The sequence below is a fragment of the Hypomesus nipponensis genome, chromosome 20 (assembly GCF_054491055.1).
Source record: "Hypomesus nipponensis isolate SF chromosome 20, ASM5449105v1, whole genome shotgun sequence".
NCBI classification, from domain to species: Eukaryota; Metazoa; Chordata; class Actinopteri; order Osmeriformes; family Osmeridae; genus Hypomesus; species Hypomesus nipponensis.
Genome location: NC_140380.1, coordinates 2,617,747 through 2,637,862, shown reverse-complemented (window position 1 = coordinate 2,637,862; position 20,116 = coordinate 2,617,747). Strand labels below are relative to the sequence as shown.

The 20,116-nt window shown below is 44.0% G+C and overlaps 2 protein-coding genes across 7 annotated transcripts; both read left to right on the top strand.

The window, feature by feature from the left end:
• The first annotated feature begins 113 nt into the window (after window positions 1-113).
• Window positions 114-8,900, top strand: hnrnph1l (heterogeneous nuclear ribonucleoprotein H1, like). 6 transcript variants are annotated; one of them, XR_014734537.1, is made up of 11 exons: window positions 114-270; window positions 859-955; window positions 1,077-1,232; window positions 1,333-1,476; window positions 2,034-2,172; window positions 3,507-3,703; window positions 3,950-4,059; window positions 4,298-4,433; window positions 4,915-4,998; window positions 5,107-5,194; window positions 8,186-8,900. XR_014734537.1 is itself a non-coding variant. In XM_084683584.1 (11 exons), the coding sequence occupies exons 2-11, from the start codon at window positions 871-873 to the stop codon at window positions 8,281-8,283; spliced, it is 1,236 nt and encodes a 411-aa protein (XP_084539710.1). In that variant the 5' UTR covers window positions 114-270; window positions 859-870; the 3' UTR covers window positions 8,284-8,900. The 6 variants fall into 6 exon arrangements, 5 of the variants coding, with proteins under 5 accessions (XP_084539710.1, XP_084539711.1, XP_084539708.1 ...); XM_084683584.1 differs by having other exon boundaries at window positions 3,507-3,694; window positions 5,099-5,194; XM_084683585.1 differs by having other exon boundaries at window positions 4,915-4,977; window positions 5,099-5,194.
• A 4,349-nt stretch (window positions 8,901-13,249) lies between these two features.
• pfdn1 (prefoldin subunit 1) lies at window positions 13,250-14,875 on the top strand. The gene is made up of 4 exons (XM_084683909.1): window positions 13,250-13,364; window positions 13,812-13,978; window positions 14,125-14,209; window positions 14,592-14,875. Exons 1-4 carry the CDS (start codon window positions 13,332-13,334, stop codon window positions 14,673-14,675), a joined length of 369 nt encoding a protein of 122 aa, XP_084540035.1. The 5' UTR covers window positions 13,250-13,331; the 3' UTR covers window positions 14,676-14,875.
• The last annotated feature ends 5,241 nt before the right edge of the window (window positions 14,876-20,116 follow it).

The window sequence follows — 20,116 nt, the reverse complement described above, 5'->3', positions numbered from 1 at the left end:
AAAAGTGTTCTAATGTCCTGATTTTAGCCTTACAAATAATTTATATGGTATTGTATCAATTGTTTTAAAACATCGGTGAACTACAGGACGTCTTACAAAATTGCATAACGGGGTTTTAGGCACCTCAATAGCTAAACCGTGTAAAAAAAAACTTGGCAACCCTACAACTAAAGTGCGCCATTGCGCATGCACTCATAAGAACCGGCCTGGGGGAACAAATTCGTGAGCAACCACGCCGAATACGTGATTATTTGAGAAGGAAAAATAAAGGTAATTGTATATTTTAAAGCAATTTGGTTATATTCAATTTGGTGGCTTATGCTATTGTAAAGATGCATAATCCAATAAATACATACACGAATTTATGTTTTTTAGCCAAACCTCTTTTGTCTGAAGTAATGTATTCAGGAGAGGCCTGCGCCTTTGTCTGCGTGCGGCTATGCTTTGTCAGGATAGCCAGCCAGCTGCTGTCTTATTCATTTCAGACAAATAATGAATGAGACATATTAGAAAGTCAGCTAATATCAGTGCGGTTTTATTAATTCTAATTTGGCAGTTTAACTTCAAATGGATTTGAATTGATTGTATTGATCTTAATTTGATCTTTTTGTTTTAGTAGCTTGCTAGCTAGCTTAGTTAGCTGTATGCGTACTAGTAGACTCTGAAATGGCGCCTGGTCTGGTTGCGTTAGCCAGACTTCATCGCTTTTACGCACGCCTTTTTTGTTCCGACAGAAACGTGTTAACTGTCCAGTTTGTGTTCCATGAATGTTGAAATATAGCCTAAGAGCCTCAGGAGGCACCTAATTTTTTTTGTAAAAACCAATCTTACCAGCGTGTGTGTTTCTGTGTGTGTTAGGGCTGACCGACCATGGCTGACGGTGAAGGATACGTGGTGAGAGTGCGCGGCCTGCCGTGGTCCTGCGCCGTAGACGAGGTGTCACGGTTTTTCTCAGGTAGGTTGACAGGGCTTCCACACTCCACATCACACGAGACCCGGGCCGAGGTCTTGTTGCGAAATTGCTAATCTATTCAGATGTAGTTGCAGTAAACCGTTTAATGCTCTCGGTTCTCCAGATTGTAAAGTTGCGAACAATGGAACAAGCATCCACTTCACCTACACACGGGAGGGGCGGCCAAGTGGGGAGGCGTTTGTGGAGCTGGAGACCGAGGAAGACCTGAAGATCGCAGTTAAGAAGGACAGAGAGACCCTGGGACACAGATATGTGGAAGGTACCGACCACTGTATTTGTGTGGGAGGGAAGGGCATGTTTTAAGTTTGTCCCACACACTGATGTTTATATAAAAATCCCATATTTGCTGTGTGTGACAGTCTTCAAGTCCAACAATGTGGAGATGGACTGGGTGATGAAGCACACAGGCCCCAACTGCCCAGAGACAGAGGGGGACGGCCTGGTCCGCCTGCGAGGCCTGCCCTTCGGCTGCAGCAAGGAGGAAATCGTCCAATTCTTCTCAGGTAATTTCTCCCTCCTCACCATGCTCCTTTGCTTTCCTCCTCAACACCACCCTGCTGTAAGCAGACGTAGACACACAGGTTCGTAGGGTGGAGAGGTCAACACAGACCACTCTTGAATAGTATCAGGGTATATTATCTGTGAACTCTTGATTATAAGGGATGGCTAACAGTTGTCCTATTTCTAACTGTAAATATTATTGGAACACAGATCGACAAATGGGTAATCAGTTCAACATTCAGACCAACTTTTTACTTTTGACTCAATCTAAACAGATTTGACTCGGTTTACTGTAAGATACCCAGTTAGGCATCTTTAATGCTTCTATTCATCTTTATAAAATCATGCTATATTCCCACATCAGTAAATAAATCATTCCACACTTTTTTTCTGGTACGCTGTTTATAAAACATGCTCTTGACCTGTTATTTTTTTTTTTTTTACCTTTTTAAATTATTTTTTTAAAGAGAAGAGTGGAGTGTTTGTAACGTGAAGTGACATCATGTGGGCATGTGATTTAATGTGTCCCCCGCTGGGGTTATCTGTCCTTGGGTTGAAGGGTTGGAAATCGTGCCAAATGGGATAACATTGCCGGTGGACTTCCAGGGGAGGAGTACGGGGGAGGCCTTCGTGCAGTTTTCTTCACAGGATATAGCTGAAAAGGCTCTAAAGAAACACAAGGAAAGAATAGGGCACAGGTGGGGATGGATGGTTGGCTGGCTTCAAGCTGCTTTTCAGATATCATTGGTACTGATTGATTGATTTTATGATTTGATTGATTCACCACGTTCAAATGATCACAAAGCCAGTGTCTGATCTGTTACTGTGGTAACCGTTTGCCAGGCTCTGACCATCTCTGTACATGCTACCAGGACATGCATCATACATGTAGCTATCGCACACTACCAGAACATGCATCATACATGTAGATAGCGCAAACTACCAGGACATGCATTATACATGTAGCTAGCGCACCCTTCCAGGACATGCATTATACATGTAGCTAGCGCACCCTTCCAGGACATGCATCATACATGTAGATGGCACACACTACCAGAACATGCATCACATGGAGATGGCACAAGCTACCAGGACACACATCATACATGTCACTAACACACTACCAGGACGTGCATTATACATGTAGCTAGCACGTGCTACCAGGACATGCATTATACATGTAGCAAGCACACATCAGATCATTGTGGCCTTCAGCCCTGGTAGAGTCCTCAGATATCTATTTTAGTGGGCAGTAGTGCTGAGGGACTTCCTGGTTGTAAAAGGAAGCTATGGGTATACTTGTCCAAAGAGGTCCAGAAAAGCCTATGAACTTCATAACTGAAATGATCAGATTTTAAGTGTTTCTTTTACAGACACTATTGTACATTATTCCGCCTAAAACGAGCACTTACATTTTGCAAATTGGGCATTTATTTATAAAAATTCCCTGTGGAAGGCAAAAACCAGTGTCCGTAGTGTGGAGGTACCATAACACCAGACATCACTCAGCACTACACCCCAGCAGGCTGTCATAGAGGAGCCCCAGAACCAGTCTTCCTTGGACCATGGAACCAGCTGCCTGCCCCTGTGTCTGCCTGCCTGACCCAAGGAAAGCTCTCTGGCTGGGCTCAACATTGGCCCCCCTAACCAGCCCATCTCTGGCTCCTCTCAGTATAACCTCCACACAAATCAAGTTGTTCACCAGTCCTGCACTGTGTATGTGCCTGGATCGTTTAGTGTAGTTGTCTTAGCTACGGCCACGTTGTCCTAGCACACCTGGGGCTCTGTAACCTCCAAGCAGTTGGGCCTGTAAGCTCTCCCAGTCCCAGCTACCATCATGATCACCACGAGGCAGCACTTAGCAGGCTAGCAGAAACCCAGATGGCCATGCATGGCTGTAGGACCCCCATGCTACAGTCATAGCTGTCCTTAGCCCTGCCCATATCTCCATCACAGACCCCCCCGTCCCCCCCGTAGTGGTCTACCCTTGCCATACCGGGGCCCTGTCTGATGCGCGTGTGTGTGCCTGTAGGTACATAGAGATATTCAAGAGCAGCCGTGCGGAGGTCAGGACCAACTACGAGCCCCCCAGGAAGCCCATGGGCATGCAGCGCCCGGGGCCCTACGACCGGCCCGGGGGCGGCGGGGGCCGCGGTTACAACGGCATGGGGGGCCGCGGGGGCTCGTTCGATCGCATGCGCCGGGGCGGCTACGGAGGAGGTGAGAACGGTGAGGATAGACAGCCCGCCGTGAACGGTCTCCTCCCCTGGGTGACTATTTGTCTCCTCTCCATCTGCCTCTCTCCCTCTCTTTGCCTGTCCCTCCCTCTATCTCCATCTCTCTTGCTGTTTCCCCCCCCCCCCCCCCCCCATCATCTATCTCTTCCTCCCTCCATTTCTCTTCCTCCCCCCCTTACATCTCTCTTCCCTCTCCCTCCATCTCTCTGCCGTGCTGACGTGTCTGTCTGGTCCCCAGGGGGCTCTGATCGCTATGGCGACGGGGGCTCCAGCTTCCAGAGCACGACAGGCCACTGCGTTCACATGAGGGGTCTGCCGTACCGTGCCACAGAGACCGACATCTACAGCGTGAGTCCTGCCCCACGTGCGTGCGCATGCACACACTGTAGCTCGGCAGTAGAGCATTTGATTTTAGAGGGTGCCGGCTCAGATCCACCCCCCTGTATTGTGCATCGCTTTGGATACAAATGTCTGCTAAATAATAATAATAACTATTACTCATCTACATACTATAGATGCTTCAGTCAATGTAATATCAATCTGGCATTGCCCAGAAATACACCTGACTGTGTGTGTGTGTGCGTAGTTCTTCTCTCCTTTGAACCCGGTGCGTGTGCACATTGAGGTGGGGCCGGACGGCAGAGTGACTGGGGAGGCAGATGTGGAGTTCGCCACCCACGAGGACGCCGTGGCTGCCATGTCTAAAGACAAGGCCAACATGCGTGAGTCCTGAACGTCTGCCCCGACAGTCTTATTCTCTCTGGTCGAGAGAGTACAGTCTGTCTGTCCCCTCCCGTCTGTCTGTCCCCCTCCCGTCTGTCTGTCCCCCTCCCGTCTGTCTGTCCCCCTCCCGTCTGTCTGTCCCCCTCCCGTCTGTCTGTCCCCCTCCCGTCTGTCCGTCCCCCTCCCGTCTGTCCGTCCCCCTCCCGTCTGTCCGTCCCCCTCCCGTCTGTCCGTCCCCCTCCCGTCTGTCCGTCCCCCTCCCGTCTGTCCGTCCCCCTCCCGTCTGTCCGTCCCCCTCCCGTCTGTCCGTCCCCCTCCCGTCTGTCCGTCCCCCTCCCGTCTGTCTGTGTCTGCCTCTGTCTGTCTGTCCGCCTCCCTTTGTCTCTGTCCCTTAGCTCTTCTACCTCAGAGCGGGCCAGTATGGAGCTCTATAGCACGGCCCTTACCACCTGTTTGAACTCACCTCTTCTCTCCCTCCAGAGCACCGCTACGTGGAGCTGTTCCTCAACTCGACATCGGGAGGCAGCAACGGCGGCTACGGAGGTCAGATGATGGGGTCCATGGGTGAGGCCCCACCCACCCATCCACACAAGTACACAGGCCCCCAAGGGCATTCCCCTTCCTGGTGAAGTGAGCGTGACTGACAGTGCTCCCTGTTCCCCAGGTAACCAGTCTTCGTACGGGGGTAGCCAGCAGATGGGCGGGGGCTACTCTGGAGGCTACAGCAGCAGCTCCAGCATGGGGGGCTACAACGATTACAGTGAGTCTCAGCTCTACCACCCAGTCACCCTTGCCACACTGGTTCATGTGGTCCACAAACTGGTGTTGCGGCCATAGAGCTCGTGATGAATCACGTGATCATCCATTCAGCTCTTATCACTGCATTTGATGTCTGTTGAATAATCACATACAGGGCACTACACTGCAACCTAAATGGTTGCATTTGCGACCTTATGAAATGCCATTGCGACCATAATTTTAATGGGTCGCAAATGTATCACTGATTATTTTAGTGGTTACCTTTAGGTTTTAGCAATATATGATTTATTATGAGCATTTATTAAAACAGTAATGTGTATTAAGAACACATTTTAAAACGTGCTCTGAGCATTCAACAGATCAAGTTGGCTTCAGCCCCGCGATCAACCTCTAGTCAAGACACACGTAGCAATCGCATATATAGGCTACTCAAATCTGACGTGTTACAGTGAAGCGGACAATACGCCATGTTAAACAGAGCATGTGAGAAGAATGATACGGACATATGAATTTCGACACCAGTTGCTCGAAGAATACCAGCAGTCATAGGTGCCATCACCAGTGTATTAGTATTGCCAAACTTTTTCGCCAGCTTAACGTGTAGCCTATTGAAAAGTAATGTTTTTGCATCGCTTCAGATTCCTCACTACATAAAATATGGTTGTCATTAGTTTACTTAAGTCTTTCAAATTAAATAAACCTCATACGGTCTGCAAAAAAGTATTATTGCCAGGCAAATGAGGCAATACTTGTTTCAAACGGCGGTGGCAATGGTTAAGGTAGTCTACCAAGACGGAGCAATTTGCACTGTGTGTACTGTAAATTCTGTGGGCCTTCAATTGCTGGACTTTCAATCTGTAACAGCGTCAAAACAATTAAAACATGAAACATTGAAGCTTCACAATGACGGTGTGAAGCACGCAAAGTGTAGAGACAGGTAGGGCCTACATATCCCGTAGCACAGCAGCACCCGATTTGCATTTCTGCATTATTTCTCCTTAAGAGTTCAGGAGTCTGCCCATCTGTGCCCCAACCATAGCATGTGGAAATCTAAAATAAATTATTTTTGCACTTCATAATGTAGGCCTACTGTTTTCTATTGCAGTAAATCTATCCCAATCAATATTGAAGAAAACAAGGCATGTGGTTTAGAAGATGGCAAGTAATCAAAGGTCCCACAGAATGCTGTTTTTGGATGCTTTTATATAGGCCTTAGTGGTCCCCTAATACTGTATCTGAAGTTTTTCCCAAAATTCAGCCTTGGTGCAGAATTACATTGACATTTATTCATTTAGCAGACTCTTTTATCCAAAGCGACTTCCAAGAGAGCTTTACAAAGTGCATAGGTCACTGATAATAACAAGATGGCCCCAAAAACATTGTGGGTAGCCAAAACATGAAGCACACATTGTGAACAACCAAAAAAAGTACCAAAGGGAAGAACCATAAGAGCATGTCGTTAAACAAGTTACACTTAAACAACATGAATCGCTATAAGTGCGAGTGTACCTGTAGAAAAGCAAGCAACAGTAATAAAAGAGATTTCACAGCGAGTATAACAATTTAAATCGGTTACCACTAACCAACTAGAGCAACAAGTCTAAGCAAGAGTCATTGTGATCCTTGAGGAAACTAACATTGGGTCCAGCAAACTATTCCCGGTACCGTTGTACTCCCGGAACAAGTGCGTCTTCTTGAAGGTGGGGAGACAGTGTGCAGTGTACAGCCACTACGAGTGGTCCCACAGTGAGCTTTCCTTAGGACGTGCCATTTCTGTGTCTGTAGCTTTAAAGGCTATGAGGAGGAGAGAGGTGGGGCTAACCGCCATTGCAAGCCATGATGTCTCTTGAGGGAAAACCAATATCGCACTTGCACGGTCGTAGCTCATTTTCTCATTGGTGGGCCAAATTCTCTGTGCAGCCAAACCGGAGAAAGGGGAGGTAATATTTCCCCTTATGATGACATAAGGAGAATTTTTTTTCATCTTAGCATTTGAGCTTAAATTCTCAAAGGCAAATAAAAATACCCAGGGCTTGGTTTACACCTATAAAAATTTCTGACACTGGGGGACCAAATGCAGGCTAGGGGAACTTGGGTTAATGTTAAATAACTTCATAAAAGTGAAATTTTCATGCCACGGGACCTTGAGTCCACATCTGTATGCAATACAGGTTCATTTTTGTTTATTATCCAGAACAGCTTACTATAAATCATTTGTGTGACCAAATCATGTTTTGCACCAGTAACTGAAAGTTAGTAGCCTAGTGCCACCAGTGGAAAAGGTTAGTGTACAGCCCTGACATAACCGGCTCCCACGTCAACATGTTGTGTAAAGGTTCCCAACCTTTTTTGGACTATGGACCGGTATGCATGTTTGAAAAATGTATGCGACCTGGTAGCATGTCCATTCAGCTAACTCGCCCAGGTAGGCTTCCAGTTGGGGTATTGTTCCAAATAGTTATTCTTTTTCCAGTCAGCAAATAAATAAATGAATGTGACTACTACAACAAAGCTCCAAACTAAGTCAAACCTTTCCAGTGACTAGTTTATGCCAATAAAATCATGTTTTAGCTGTGTCTGGAATCGGACTCATCAAATGTGTTTGCTTTTATATTAGAAATGTTTCGCTTAGCCACACAGTACCACTTGGTACAAAATCATGCTCACATTGCTACGTCATCGTCATTGCTACGTCTGTACGTATAATTTTAAAGAGTAATGGATGCATCGAACACAGATTAAACGTTTACAACCTCCTATAGATTACTCACAAATTCCTTAATCAGGCAACAGACAATTCTGGAAGCAGTTTTATTTTCAGCTACCCGCGACCCGGCACCGGTCCGAGGCCTTGTAGTTGGGACCCCCTGGTGTAGAGAATTTTTTTAAAAAAAATACATTTGTGCCACTAGAGTGCGCTCTTGCTGCAGTTTTCACTTGTGCGTGTGTGTGTGTCGCTGATCCTGACGTTGATATTCCTCTTTCCTGTCAGGTAACCAGAGCGGGATGAGCAGCAGTTACTACGGCAACAGCAGAGGCTCTGTGGGCATGAACGGCAGCATGAGTATGGGAGGGGGGTGGGGCATGTAGGGGCAACCAAGGGGGGAGCCACAGGGGCTAAACAACTTCTGTACTGCATTTTGGCTGGTGGGAGGGGGGTAAGATGTTCTGTTTGGATAAGGTTACCAGTCTCAGTCTGTGGTTGGTCTGAGAGGAGAGGGGAGTGATCAAGTTTCCTGACCTTTGACACTGGAGTCAGTGTGTTATGTTGATGTTACTTGTTTTGTTTTTGTTTGTCAATCCATTACATTACAGGAAGCAGCAGGGGTTATTAACTCCCACTTCTAAACAGGTAGAATTCATGCACCTGATTGACTGGATGGGGATTGGAGAATAAGCCAGGGGTGCTTTTTGTAAATATCATGTCAGTTTGTGAGACTCCTTCAGAGTCAGGGAACATTTTCAGCTTCTTGTTTATTTTTTTTCTTTTGCTCCGTAAGTTCTGTATGCTTGGTATGAAGAAGGGTTTTTATAATGTGAAAGAGCATGTGGAAAAAGGCATTTTTTTAAATAAACGGATGTTTTGGTTGACCGACTACGAACTGTTAGTGTTTTAAAATCTCCTGTTGTAATAGTCGTATGACCCTGTCCCACAATCTTCGTTTCGATTCTGCTTACAGGTGTTCTAAATAAACTTGTTCACAGAACTCTTGTCAATTTTCGTTTATTTACAGATGCTGCCAATGCTAAAATACAAAAACATGTATATTTTGGCATTAGTGAGTAACAATTAACAGTAGTGCACATCCTTTTTACCTGGTCTCCGTGAGGTGTGGCCAGAGCGGTGAATCAGGTTCTGGGAGGATAAATAAAACAGATGAATCGCTTATTCCAACAATGCAGATCGAGCGAAGAGGCAGATATAGCGGTCTGAGGCTGGCAGACGCGGTGGAACCTGAAATATTTCTTAATATTAACTTGGCAACATTCACTTCACACAAAACAAAGCTGCTATGGATGTATTTGTGCTTGTTTTTGTCCATGGTGAGTTTGTAACACCATATTAATGTCTACCTGACAGTTTGACAAATGTATTTTTTATTCATAGTTGTTAAAGTAACATTAGCAGGAATCAAGTTTTATAAGTTTGGCACGAGATTCTGATACCTGTCAACGTTTGGGCAGAAATTGGAGGTGCTGGTGATGATTTGATTGGCTTTTTACTGTGTATAACTTGGGACAGTTCTCAGTATGCCTGAGCCTGCCAGAAGAGGCCCTGGCACGTACTATTAGCTACTGTCACGTACTAGTGGAGGCGCTGACACGTACCACTCTCTCCACTGGCATATACCACTAGCTACAGTACAGTACAGTTTTGGTTCTAACCGCTAATGCAACTTTTCTTGACATAAGCAAATAAATGGGGTGCTAGTTTACCCATTTCGGACTGGTTTTAAATTGAGCAAAAATCTGGAAAAATTATTCTATGAAAAATCTAGTAGTATGAACCAGGTTTGAGAATCGAACACAAATTATTGGGGGAGATAGTTTTGTAAATGTTGACTGGAGTTAATAAAATAAAAACAACCAGAAGAGCTGGGTGCATTTTTCAGTTTAACTCAAATTAGGGTGATGCAAAAATGAGTCCACCCCACAACAAGTAGACTACATCTAGTACTTTGTATGGCCTCCATGATTGACAATGACAGCACCAAGTCTTTTAGGCATGGAATGAACAAGCTGGCGACATTTTGCAACATCCATCTTTTTCCATTCTTCAAGAATGACCTCTTTTAGAAATTGGATGCTGGATGAAGAGTGCTGGATGGAGGTGTTCGATTGGGTTCAGATCAGACATACTTAGCCACTGAATCACTTTTACCCTGTTCTTCTTCAGAAATCCAACAGTGGCCTTAGATGTGTGTTTAGGATCATTGTCATGTTGGAAAAGTGCACGACGACCAAGGGCACGGAGTGATGGTAGCATCTTCTCTTTCAGTATAGAGCCGTACATCTGTGAATTCATGATGACATCAATGAAATGCAGCTCCCTGACCCCAGCAGCCCTCATGCAGCCCCACATAAGGATACTGCCACTACCATGTTTCACTGTAGGCACCATGCTTTGTTTTCCTTACCTTTGCGACGCCATACAGTTTTGGAGCCATCAGTTCCAAAAACATTTATCTTGGTCTCATCACTCAAGAGTATTAGTCCCAGTAGTCTTCATCTGTCGAAAGATAAAGACTACTGGGACTCTATACTGCCCTGCGTTCGTTGAGATTTTGTTTAAAATGTTACCTTTCAAAGAGGGTGTACTCATTTACGCTGAGCACTGTATATTGCTGTTGGTGTCAGGTAATATAGATCCTTTTAGGCAGATTAGTCCAATGTTTTCCAGTAGTTGCTTTTAAATTAAATTAAGTGTTTTGAAATGTATATACTCTTAAAGCAAATATATTCGCCTGCCATTCATTGCAAAATGCTGTACTTATTTTATTTATTCACATAATTTATTTTTTGTTTGTATAATATGTAATGTTTCCTATGATGTAGTATTTGTTTATGCTGTGTGTGTGAAATATTTTAGCACTTCACATTCTCCAGGAGTCCTTCATTTTCTCATTTCAGAGAAGTCAGGGAGGAATTTGTACAGTTCTCCTATATTAGCCCCAATGAGTGAAATGGTGTTTTGCTTCCTTCTGGAAATTTGTGTCAAACATAAGTATTTGGATAACCCCCCCACCATCCTTTCCCCCTCTGTGAAGTGCATTGTGTTGCCTTCTGGTATGAAATGCGCAATATAAATAACGTTTGATTTAGGCCTAAGTCTATCCACCTAGGGTCTGTCTGTGAAACCATTGTAACCGAACGGGAGAGATGTCCTCAATCTTAAACAAAAATAAGCTGTTTGTACTCCTACATGCATGTATAATAGCACTGTGCTAGAAGTGTTTTGTAGCATTGGTCTCACCTATTTATCAGTTGTTGTTTTGTATGCCTATATGTTAACAGGGTGAGACGAATAACATCCATAAGCTATTCATATCCTGGCACAAACAAACTAAAATCTGGGGTTGTGCTTTGGCTGTAGATTGCTGGCAAACATTTTGCGTGTCAGCATATTAATGTGGTCTAACCTCGGTGGCAGCAATCTTCTACTGCCGCCAAGGAATTTCCCTCGGATGTGTATCAGAGGCGTTGTTAGACATAAAACTCTACTGGGGTACAGGCCCCTATTCATATCCCTTTTTTCTTTCAAGCTTGATGCACACAATGTACTACTAGGCTATAGAAACTCCCCTTGCTTAACCCACTATACAACAGTTCAGGGACGCAAGTTTGATATCAGATTTGGCAGGGACATCAATAGCTAATGCAAGCGGGCACATTTTTTTGGCATTCATTTGGCGCAAAAACTGTTTTTTTGAGCTTCATGTCATATTGTTTTAATGTTTTAGTCAAAATAAGATTATTGGTAGGCCTATCATTTAGAAACTATCTTTAGTTTTGTAATGTTTTCTTAGCCTACCTCAATTCTGAGTTGTGTGCTGAGTCCGGCACCTGGGGCCTGTTCCATGACGGCCGCTCAAATAAGTTGGACAGAAAGTCCCAAGCCAGACTTGAATTAGCTTAACATGTAAAGCGGGGCTAAAGCGGTTCCATAATGGCCAATTTTAGCTCACGCAGTCCTATTAATTCAAGTCAGATTTAAGTAGTCAAGCTATTGCGCGTGCACCCTATTCTTAAGTAGCCCAAGAGGTAAAACATGGATCATACAATCCACCACGGCAAAAGCAATGCACACGGCCACGTGACTTCTTCCAGAAACAATGTTCCCTTTAAGGCTACTATGACAGCTCCCTCATCCACCGCTTCATCAAAATGAAACGACACGCCATGATTGACGTGAACGACAAGCTACGTAGGTCGAGGTCCTTTTTTAGACCTTTAGTCACTTCTTTGATCTTCCTTGAAAACAGACACCCTCTAAACACGTGAATTTACTTTTTTGACATTGTTTTAAATAAATAGCCTACTATTAATCAATACATAACCCAGTAGTCTAACTTTTTAACATGGTTGTGTCGGGAAAATGGAGGATGTAGCCTATGGATTTAAGTTTGTTTTGCAATTGTAGACTACTGTTAACAACTATATAGCTATGATAATTATACTCTGATAATTTAGATTGAGATTGGTCTATGCCTGATACCTAAACATTTGAAATCACAAACTAGGCTACGTAACGTGGCGTGTAGGCCATCAAATTATTGTTCATCTTCATTTAATGCATTAGGCTAAATGTTGTAGCCTATGTAGGCTATTTAAGTTGATTTTCTATCAATGTTGAACATGACAATTAGAATATTAGTGGTAAATCATCATTTTCCCGTTGGTTCAGCTATTTGGCAAGCTCAGATGTGCGTGTTGACATGGAATTCTGCGTGCATCGGTTGTGTGTTTTCGGTAAGACAGTTTTACAAGCTTTGATTGGGATACTGTGTTTACTCTTTACGGGATTAGCAATCTAAATGAATCCACTGACAAATAAAGTAAATTGTTAAAACTCAAACTTAGATTTTAATGAGGCACAGCAGATTTATACTGGGGCACGTGCCCCAGTAAAAAGAGTCTAACGACGCCCCTGATGTGAATCCTGCTCCTGCAGCTGCGAGGCTGAGACCACTGAGCTCTGGTCTCTAATCTCCATGATAAGTCACACATATACCAAGCCTGATGCTGCAGCACATACTGCTCTCATCATCCCAGCACAACATAACACTTGGCAGTAGGGAATACAGCACAAGCGAGTGAATGAGTGAATTAATTGCCAATCACTCATTACTGTAAATGTGTTTTAAAAAATGTTTCATTTGTGCAATTAAGTTACAAACGTGGGAAAATATAAATTTGAGCCAGGATGGTTGTACGTTTAAAAAAAAAAGAAAAAAGGGGATTTCGTCTTTTATTTTACATCAAATTTTCTTACATTTTAAATATAATACCAATGTTTATTTATTGGAATTAATGTTTGGGGATTTTGGGTATTGCAACAAAGAAAATAAGTACATTGAAGTACACAAACGTTACTCGTTTGTGCGCATGACGCTACTGACGCCCTAGCTGAGTCCATCATGGCCGCGCCCATAGACCTCGAGCTGAAAAAGGTACATCTTATTTTGTATTTTCTACGCGATTAAAGATACACATGGGGTGTATTCTAAAGGTCCCATAGTAAATATCACTCAAATTAATTGTCTAATATTCTCTGAAGCTGTACAAATAAAAATAAACGCCACTGAGGGTATGGCACAAAATGCTCGTGCATGGTACCCACAGGTTAGTTAGCTAACATTATCTCGCAGCAAACTGACATCTGATCTTGCAGTAAGAGGTATCAAGCTAGCGGTAGATGTCACGGTAGAGACTGTTCATGAATAGGCATCAAACAGCGAAGTAAAAATTACAAACTGTGCTAAACAAAAGCCTATGATCAATGTAGGCATCCTAACTACCTAGCTACTTTTATTAAGTTGATGAAGATTAAAGTGCTAGTATAACTTACAGGTCATGATCAACATTAATGACTGCTGTTATTATCTGATTGCGCGCAGGCCTTTGCGGAGCTTCAGGCCAAGATGATTGACACACAACAGAAGGCTAAGCTAGCTGACTTGCAGATCGATCAGTTGACCCGGATGAAGAAACATGCTAACCTCACACACACGGAGATCGCCTCATTGCCAGGGACCACGCGAATGTACGAGGGTGTGGGGCGGATGTGAGTAACCTTCTCTAGACTGGTACACAACTGTGGAACACTCAACCACTATAACCTGTGTGTGTGCACGCAAGTTTGTCCTTGCTTGGTTTTCTGAATAAACTTTTTCTGTCTCCCTGCTCCTTCTCCCTCTCACTTCCTCTTAGGTTCATCCTGCAGTCTAAAGAGGAGATCAACACCCAGCTCACAGACAAACAGAAAACAGCAGATGAGAAGATTAAAGAGCTGGAGGTGGGCATGCAGACACCTCGTCTGCCCCCCAACAGTTACACACACACACCAGGACTCTGATTGACATTCGAATACATTTGTTCAAAACTGATTTTTTTTTGGGGGGGGGGGCATTTTGCTTTTAACATTACATAGACTTTATTCCACATCGATCTTACTAGAAATGTGTGCACATGATGCTAATGATATCCCAGTTGAGTTCATCATGACCACAGTGTTTGTTGCATGTCTCCATGCTGGTGTTGAGATCTTAGTTATCTGCTGGCTCTCTCTCGCCATCTCTTCTTCAGTAAGATGTTATGTATATGTTAATGTCTTTCTCATTTTCTTCCCACTAACCTCTGTACCTCCGTCCCCCCCCGTCCCCCCTTTCCTCCCTCAGCAAAAGAAGACCTACCTTGAGCGCAGTGTGAAGGATGCTGAAGACAATATCAGAGAAATGCTGATGTCCAGGAGGGCTCAGTAACACACACACACACACGCATACACACACCTGCTGACAGACACACACAAGCAGGCTAACATACACCCACATACAATTTTACATCTATGTAATAAGTGTGTTCCCACATTACCCAAGGGGCCACGTGTCTGTAAATCACCAACCAATTCTGCAAGCTCTTCTCCTGTTGGTCTTTCCAGGTAATAAAGTTATGAAACAGCAAAGTGTGTGTGTGTGTGCGTGTTTAACATGTGGGAGTTCCAGGAAAAAGGTTCGAGACATCCAGAATCATCTGAAAATTTTCTGGAATGACCTTTGGCCTATTTCACACACATTTACATTTAGTTATTTAAGCAGCACACAAGTGTTGCATTTCCGATCAGGAGTGGATAATGGAAGACAAGACCAAACCTGCCATATTAATAAATGTCCATGTCCATGTATACATATGGAAATAAATAATAGAATAAATGAATGCACATAAAAATACATGAATGAGAATATGGAGCCAAGACAAAAATAATTGTTAATCCATAATTACATATTCTTTTGATTTATGCATTGATATGGACATTTCATACATGCATTTATGCATGGATTTGAACATGTATTGTGTAGCAGGTTGGATCCTCAAGGATAAGGATAATTTATTGTCATTCCAAAAACATGGTACATGAGCTGGAACGAAATTAGGTACCGAGGTCCCGTTAAACCACTCGCAAATAACTAAACTACTCATCATAAACAAATACAATAAATACAGATAACCAATCATAGACACACATAAATGCATAGTAAAAGAACCTGGGAACATAGTAAAGGAGAAGGGAGCTCAAATTTCTAGAACTAAGGGCTGAGTCACTGTCTTGCAACCTGATCACATCTTCAAGGGAGCATTGTGGGCTAAACATGCACATTATACAAATACTGTTAACAAGGTGCATAATCTGTCCTCTGTTTCATGATCCCAGATACTGCAAGGGAATGGTTCACAAGTTTATTACTAGTTTATTGCTAGTTAAATGTTTATTGTCTTTGTTATGTAGCACACTCAATGCTCATACAGCTAAGTAATGATCGGACAGGAGACCGTGATGGAAATAACGTGTATACTTTATAGTGTAAGTTTTCAATGATAAAGATACCCAGCCTTCAACGCGCGTTAACAGTGGGCATTACAGATGCCCCGAGGGAACAAATTTAAATTAATATCAATACACAACATTCCTCCCCCTTTACTTTTAAATCCCCATAAGTAAAAGTAATATTCACTGTATTGATTATTCTCTTCTAACAGTCTTAACTTTTAAGAAACTCAATCTTCTTTTAATAAAATAGTCCCTGTTTACTTGTACCAATGTTACAAGATAACATCTACATAACATTTTCTGAACTAAGGAAAGAGGGTAGACTGCCTCAATTCCCAGACTTAACCTTGGGGTGTATTCTGCCCCACTGTTGGAGGTTAGTCTATAGATTACATGTTCAATCTGTCTGGGGGCCGTCGTCTCTTGTGGGGTAACAACGACGTACAGGTAAGTCTACAGTCCCACTGTCTATGAGTCTGAGTGGTGATGGTGTATGCCCAGACTGGGGTGCATCAGTACCCTGAGTAGGTACACCCACTGTTTCAGGTGAGTAGGGAACAATTTCCATGTTTCCAGGTTGCTGCAGTGGATGTTCAGATGATGGCTCAAAATCATGGAATGGCTCCAGTAGCTGTTCTGGGTCTGCCATTTTACCTGAGTTATCACTGGGGTTGGTTCCTGGCAACAGTTGATCCACGTGTCTCCTCCAGATGATGTTCTCTGGTGTTGGAACTGTGTAGGACACAGGGCCTGTTTGTGCGGCAACTGTTGCTTGTATCCACTTTGGACCTTTACAGTAGTTCCGAGCAAGAACTCTCTCTCCAGCTCTGAAGCTTTTGTCTTTCGTTTTGCTCCGTCTCTCCACCTGTGCACTTTGTTGTGTCTGTACGACCTGCTTCGTCTTCAGTGGTCTCAGAAGGTCGAGTCGTGTGCGCAGTTGCCTTTTCATCATGGCCGACGAAGGGGCCACTTTGGTCGTAGCATGGGGGGTGTTTCTGTAGGTCAACAGGAAGGTGCTCAGGCGCTTGTTCAGCGATCCGTTTCCTTGTGATGATTTTAGAGCTTGCTTCATTGTCTGCACAAATCTTTCCGCTAGGCCATTTGTGGCCGGATGATAGGGAGCTGACTTGATCTGCAGGATTCCGTTCGCTTCCATGAATGACTGGAACTCTCCAGACACCAGTGAGCTCTCTGCCAAGGCTCCTCTGGGAAAACCCAATGGGTGTAGTGGCGCTCGCTGAGGCATGTTTCTCATCGTTTGACATGCAGAACATGACTTGGCCTTGTCTTCGATAGCTGCGTCTAAGCCTGGCCACCAAAAGTAGCTGCGGGAAATCTCTTCATTCGCACCACGCCACAGTGCCCAGAATGGAGTTCCTCAAGCACCTGCTTTCTCAGTGGCGGCGGGATGATGACTCGAAAACCCCATAATAAGCAACCAGCCTGAACTGTGAGCTCGTTCCTCTTCACCAGGTAAGGCTTTAGGCTGTCTGACAGCTCTCCTTTTCTCCCATGAGTGACAATGTCCATGACCCATGACCGCAGTGGTTTAAGCATGTTTGCTAGGTTCGGCACAAACTTTGCGTAGTACGTTAGTAGTCCCAAGAATTATCGCAACTGACTCATATTTTGTGGGGATGGAGCTTCCTCTACAGCTTTTACCTTAGATGGTGCGTTGTGCAGCCCAGTACCGTCGATAATGTGTCCCAGGTACTCAACTGAAGACTGGAAAAACTCACATTTGTCCGTCCGGACCCGCAGTCCATAGTCCTCCAGTCTCTGTAGAGCGGCGTCAAGGTTTCTCAGGTGCTCCTGTTTGTCTTTACCTGTGATGAGTAGGTCATCGAGGTAACACTGGACACCGGTGAGCCCACTCAGTATCTGGTCCATAGCTCTCTGGAACAAGGCCGGGGCTGAGGTGATCCCAAAGGGAAGCCTCCGATACCTGAACAGTCCTTTGTGAGTCACTATGGTCAGCAGTTTTTGTGACTCTTCATCAGCATGCATCTGAAGATAGGCCTGACATAAGTCTATCTTACTGAATTTCTGTCCTCCAGCTAAACCAGCAAACAGATCGCCAATGAGGGGTAATGGATATTGTTCAGCTGTCAAGACTGGATTAACCGTAACTTTGAAGTCGCCACGAAGTCTGATGGATCCGTCTTTTTTCATGACAGGAACAACAGGTGTAGCCCAATCACTAACACTAACTGGGTCCAGTACTTCACTCTTGACTAGTTTGTCTAGTTCAGCTTCGACTTTTGACTTTATGGCGTATGGGACAGGCCTGGCTTTGAAGCATTTTGGCTTGCTGTTTGGTTTCACTGTCAATTAAATTGTTATGTCCTTCATGCTTCCAAGTTCTACCATGAACACTTCAGCATGTTTTCTCAATATTCCTTGTAGGTTTATGTCCTCAACTTTTGCAACCATATGAATTTCCTGCCAGTTTAATTTGATCTTTTCCAGCCACGTGCGTCCCAGCAAAGCTGGCTGACTGCCCTTCACAATGTAGAGTGGTAGCTTTACCTTCTGTTTGTTGAACTTCACTGTGACAGTCACAATACCTCTCACTGGTACAGTCTCACCAGTGTACGTTTTCAGGGTGATCTTTGTTGGCCGTGGCGTGAGGTGATGTAGTTTCTCTTTGTATACAACCTCAGACACCAAGGATACAGCTGCCCCTGTGTCCACTTGCATCCGTACTGCCTTTCCGTCCAGTAGCGGTGTAACCCAGTATCCATGCCCATCATCTGAAAAAGACAAAACATGCAAAGCCTCTTCCCCTTCAGATGGGGTGTCACCTTGGTCTTCCTCTCTGTGATCCAGTTTGTGCACTCCCCTTTTGTACTTCCTGAAATCACTTTTCCTTAGTTCTGTATTTCTGGTTGACTGTCCCTTTTTGTTTTTACACACACGCTCAATGTGACCCTTTTTGCCACAACTTCTGCAGTCTAAGTCTTTGCACCAACACTCCTCTGCTTGGTGACCTGTTTTCCCACAGCGATAGCATGGCTTGCCACCTACAGTTTTGTGTCTAAAATCCGTAGACACCTTATGTACAAGGGGTTGATGTACTTAGCTGCTGTGCATCTTTGTTTGCCATTTTCATTTAAGTACTCACTTCTATTGCTTTTTGCAAAGTTAAGTTACTCTCAGTCAAAAGGCGTTTCTGAATTGCCCCACTGCACATACCACACACTAACCTATCAAGTATAGTGTCATTTAGAGAATGTCCAAATTCACAGTGTTCAGATAACTGTTTCAGTACAGCCACAAACTGCGAGATTGACTCCCCCTCCTCTTGATTTCTCTTGTGGAATCTGAATCTCTCAGCAATGATAAGTGGTTTGGGAGAATAATGTGCTTTTAAGATAGCCACTATTTCATCATAACCTCTGTCACCAGGTTTTTCAGGTGTTACTAGGCTGCGCAGTAGATTGAACGTTTTTCCTCCCATGACCGTCAAAAACGTTGGCACAACCACATCTGCTGCGATTCCATTTGCTAACACAAAGTACTCAAAACGATCTGTGTATAAACTCCATTGTTCCACAGATTCCTCAAATGGTCCTATATTTCCAATCAGTGCAGCCATCGTCTCACTTTTACTCACTGCCCCTTTCCTTTCACTCTCGCTGACAAACCGTTGGAAGCTAGCTAGCTTCAGTCATCACTAGCTACCTCCTCGTTTTCTTCGCGTCTTTTTACCGCGAAAATAAAACTTTTAAACTCGTACTTTTCCGGAAAAAAAAATCTACACAAACGTGAGAACATCTAATATCTCGTCGCCAGTTTGTTATGTAGCACACTCGATACTCATACAGCTAAGTAATGATAAGTAATGACAGGAGACCGTGATGGAAATAACGTGTTTATAGTGTACGTTTTCAAGGATAAAGATACCCAGCCTTCAAAGCGGGTTGACAGTGGGCATTACGGATGCCCCGAGGGAACAAACTTAAATTAATATCAATACACAACAGTCTTTCTTAAACAAAACAGACAAAATTGTTTTGGAGTAGGATCATCTTTATATTTTTGGCAATCCATCTGTCTCTAATGTATGCATTGTGGGAATTTTCAAAAACTCGGGGTGCTGATTCATGTCACTTCAGCATGTGTTGGGCTCCAGAGGATGGACAGAGCCATGACACCTTATATTAAGTGTGCTTCAGACCAGCAGAGAGATGTCGGGGCTTGTGTGCAGTGACCCAGATGTATGTGTTATATGACAATGACTTTGATAGTGTCACAAGAGCTGAGTCATCAAATTATTCAAGTGCTGTCTCTCCAGGAACACACACACGGTTGGCTGCATTCACATGTGAGGACACATACTGATATACTTAGAACACTCACATGGATGCACTCTGT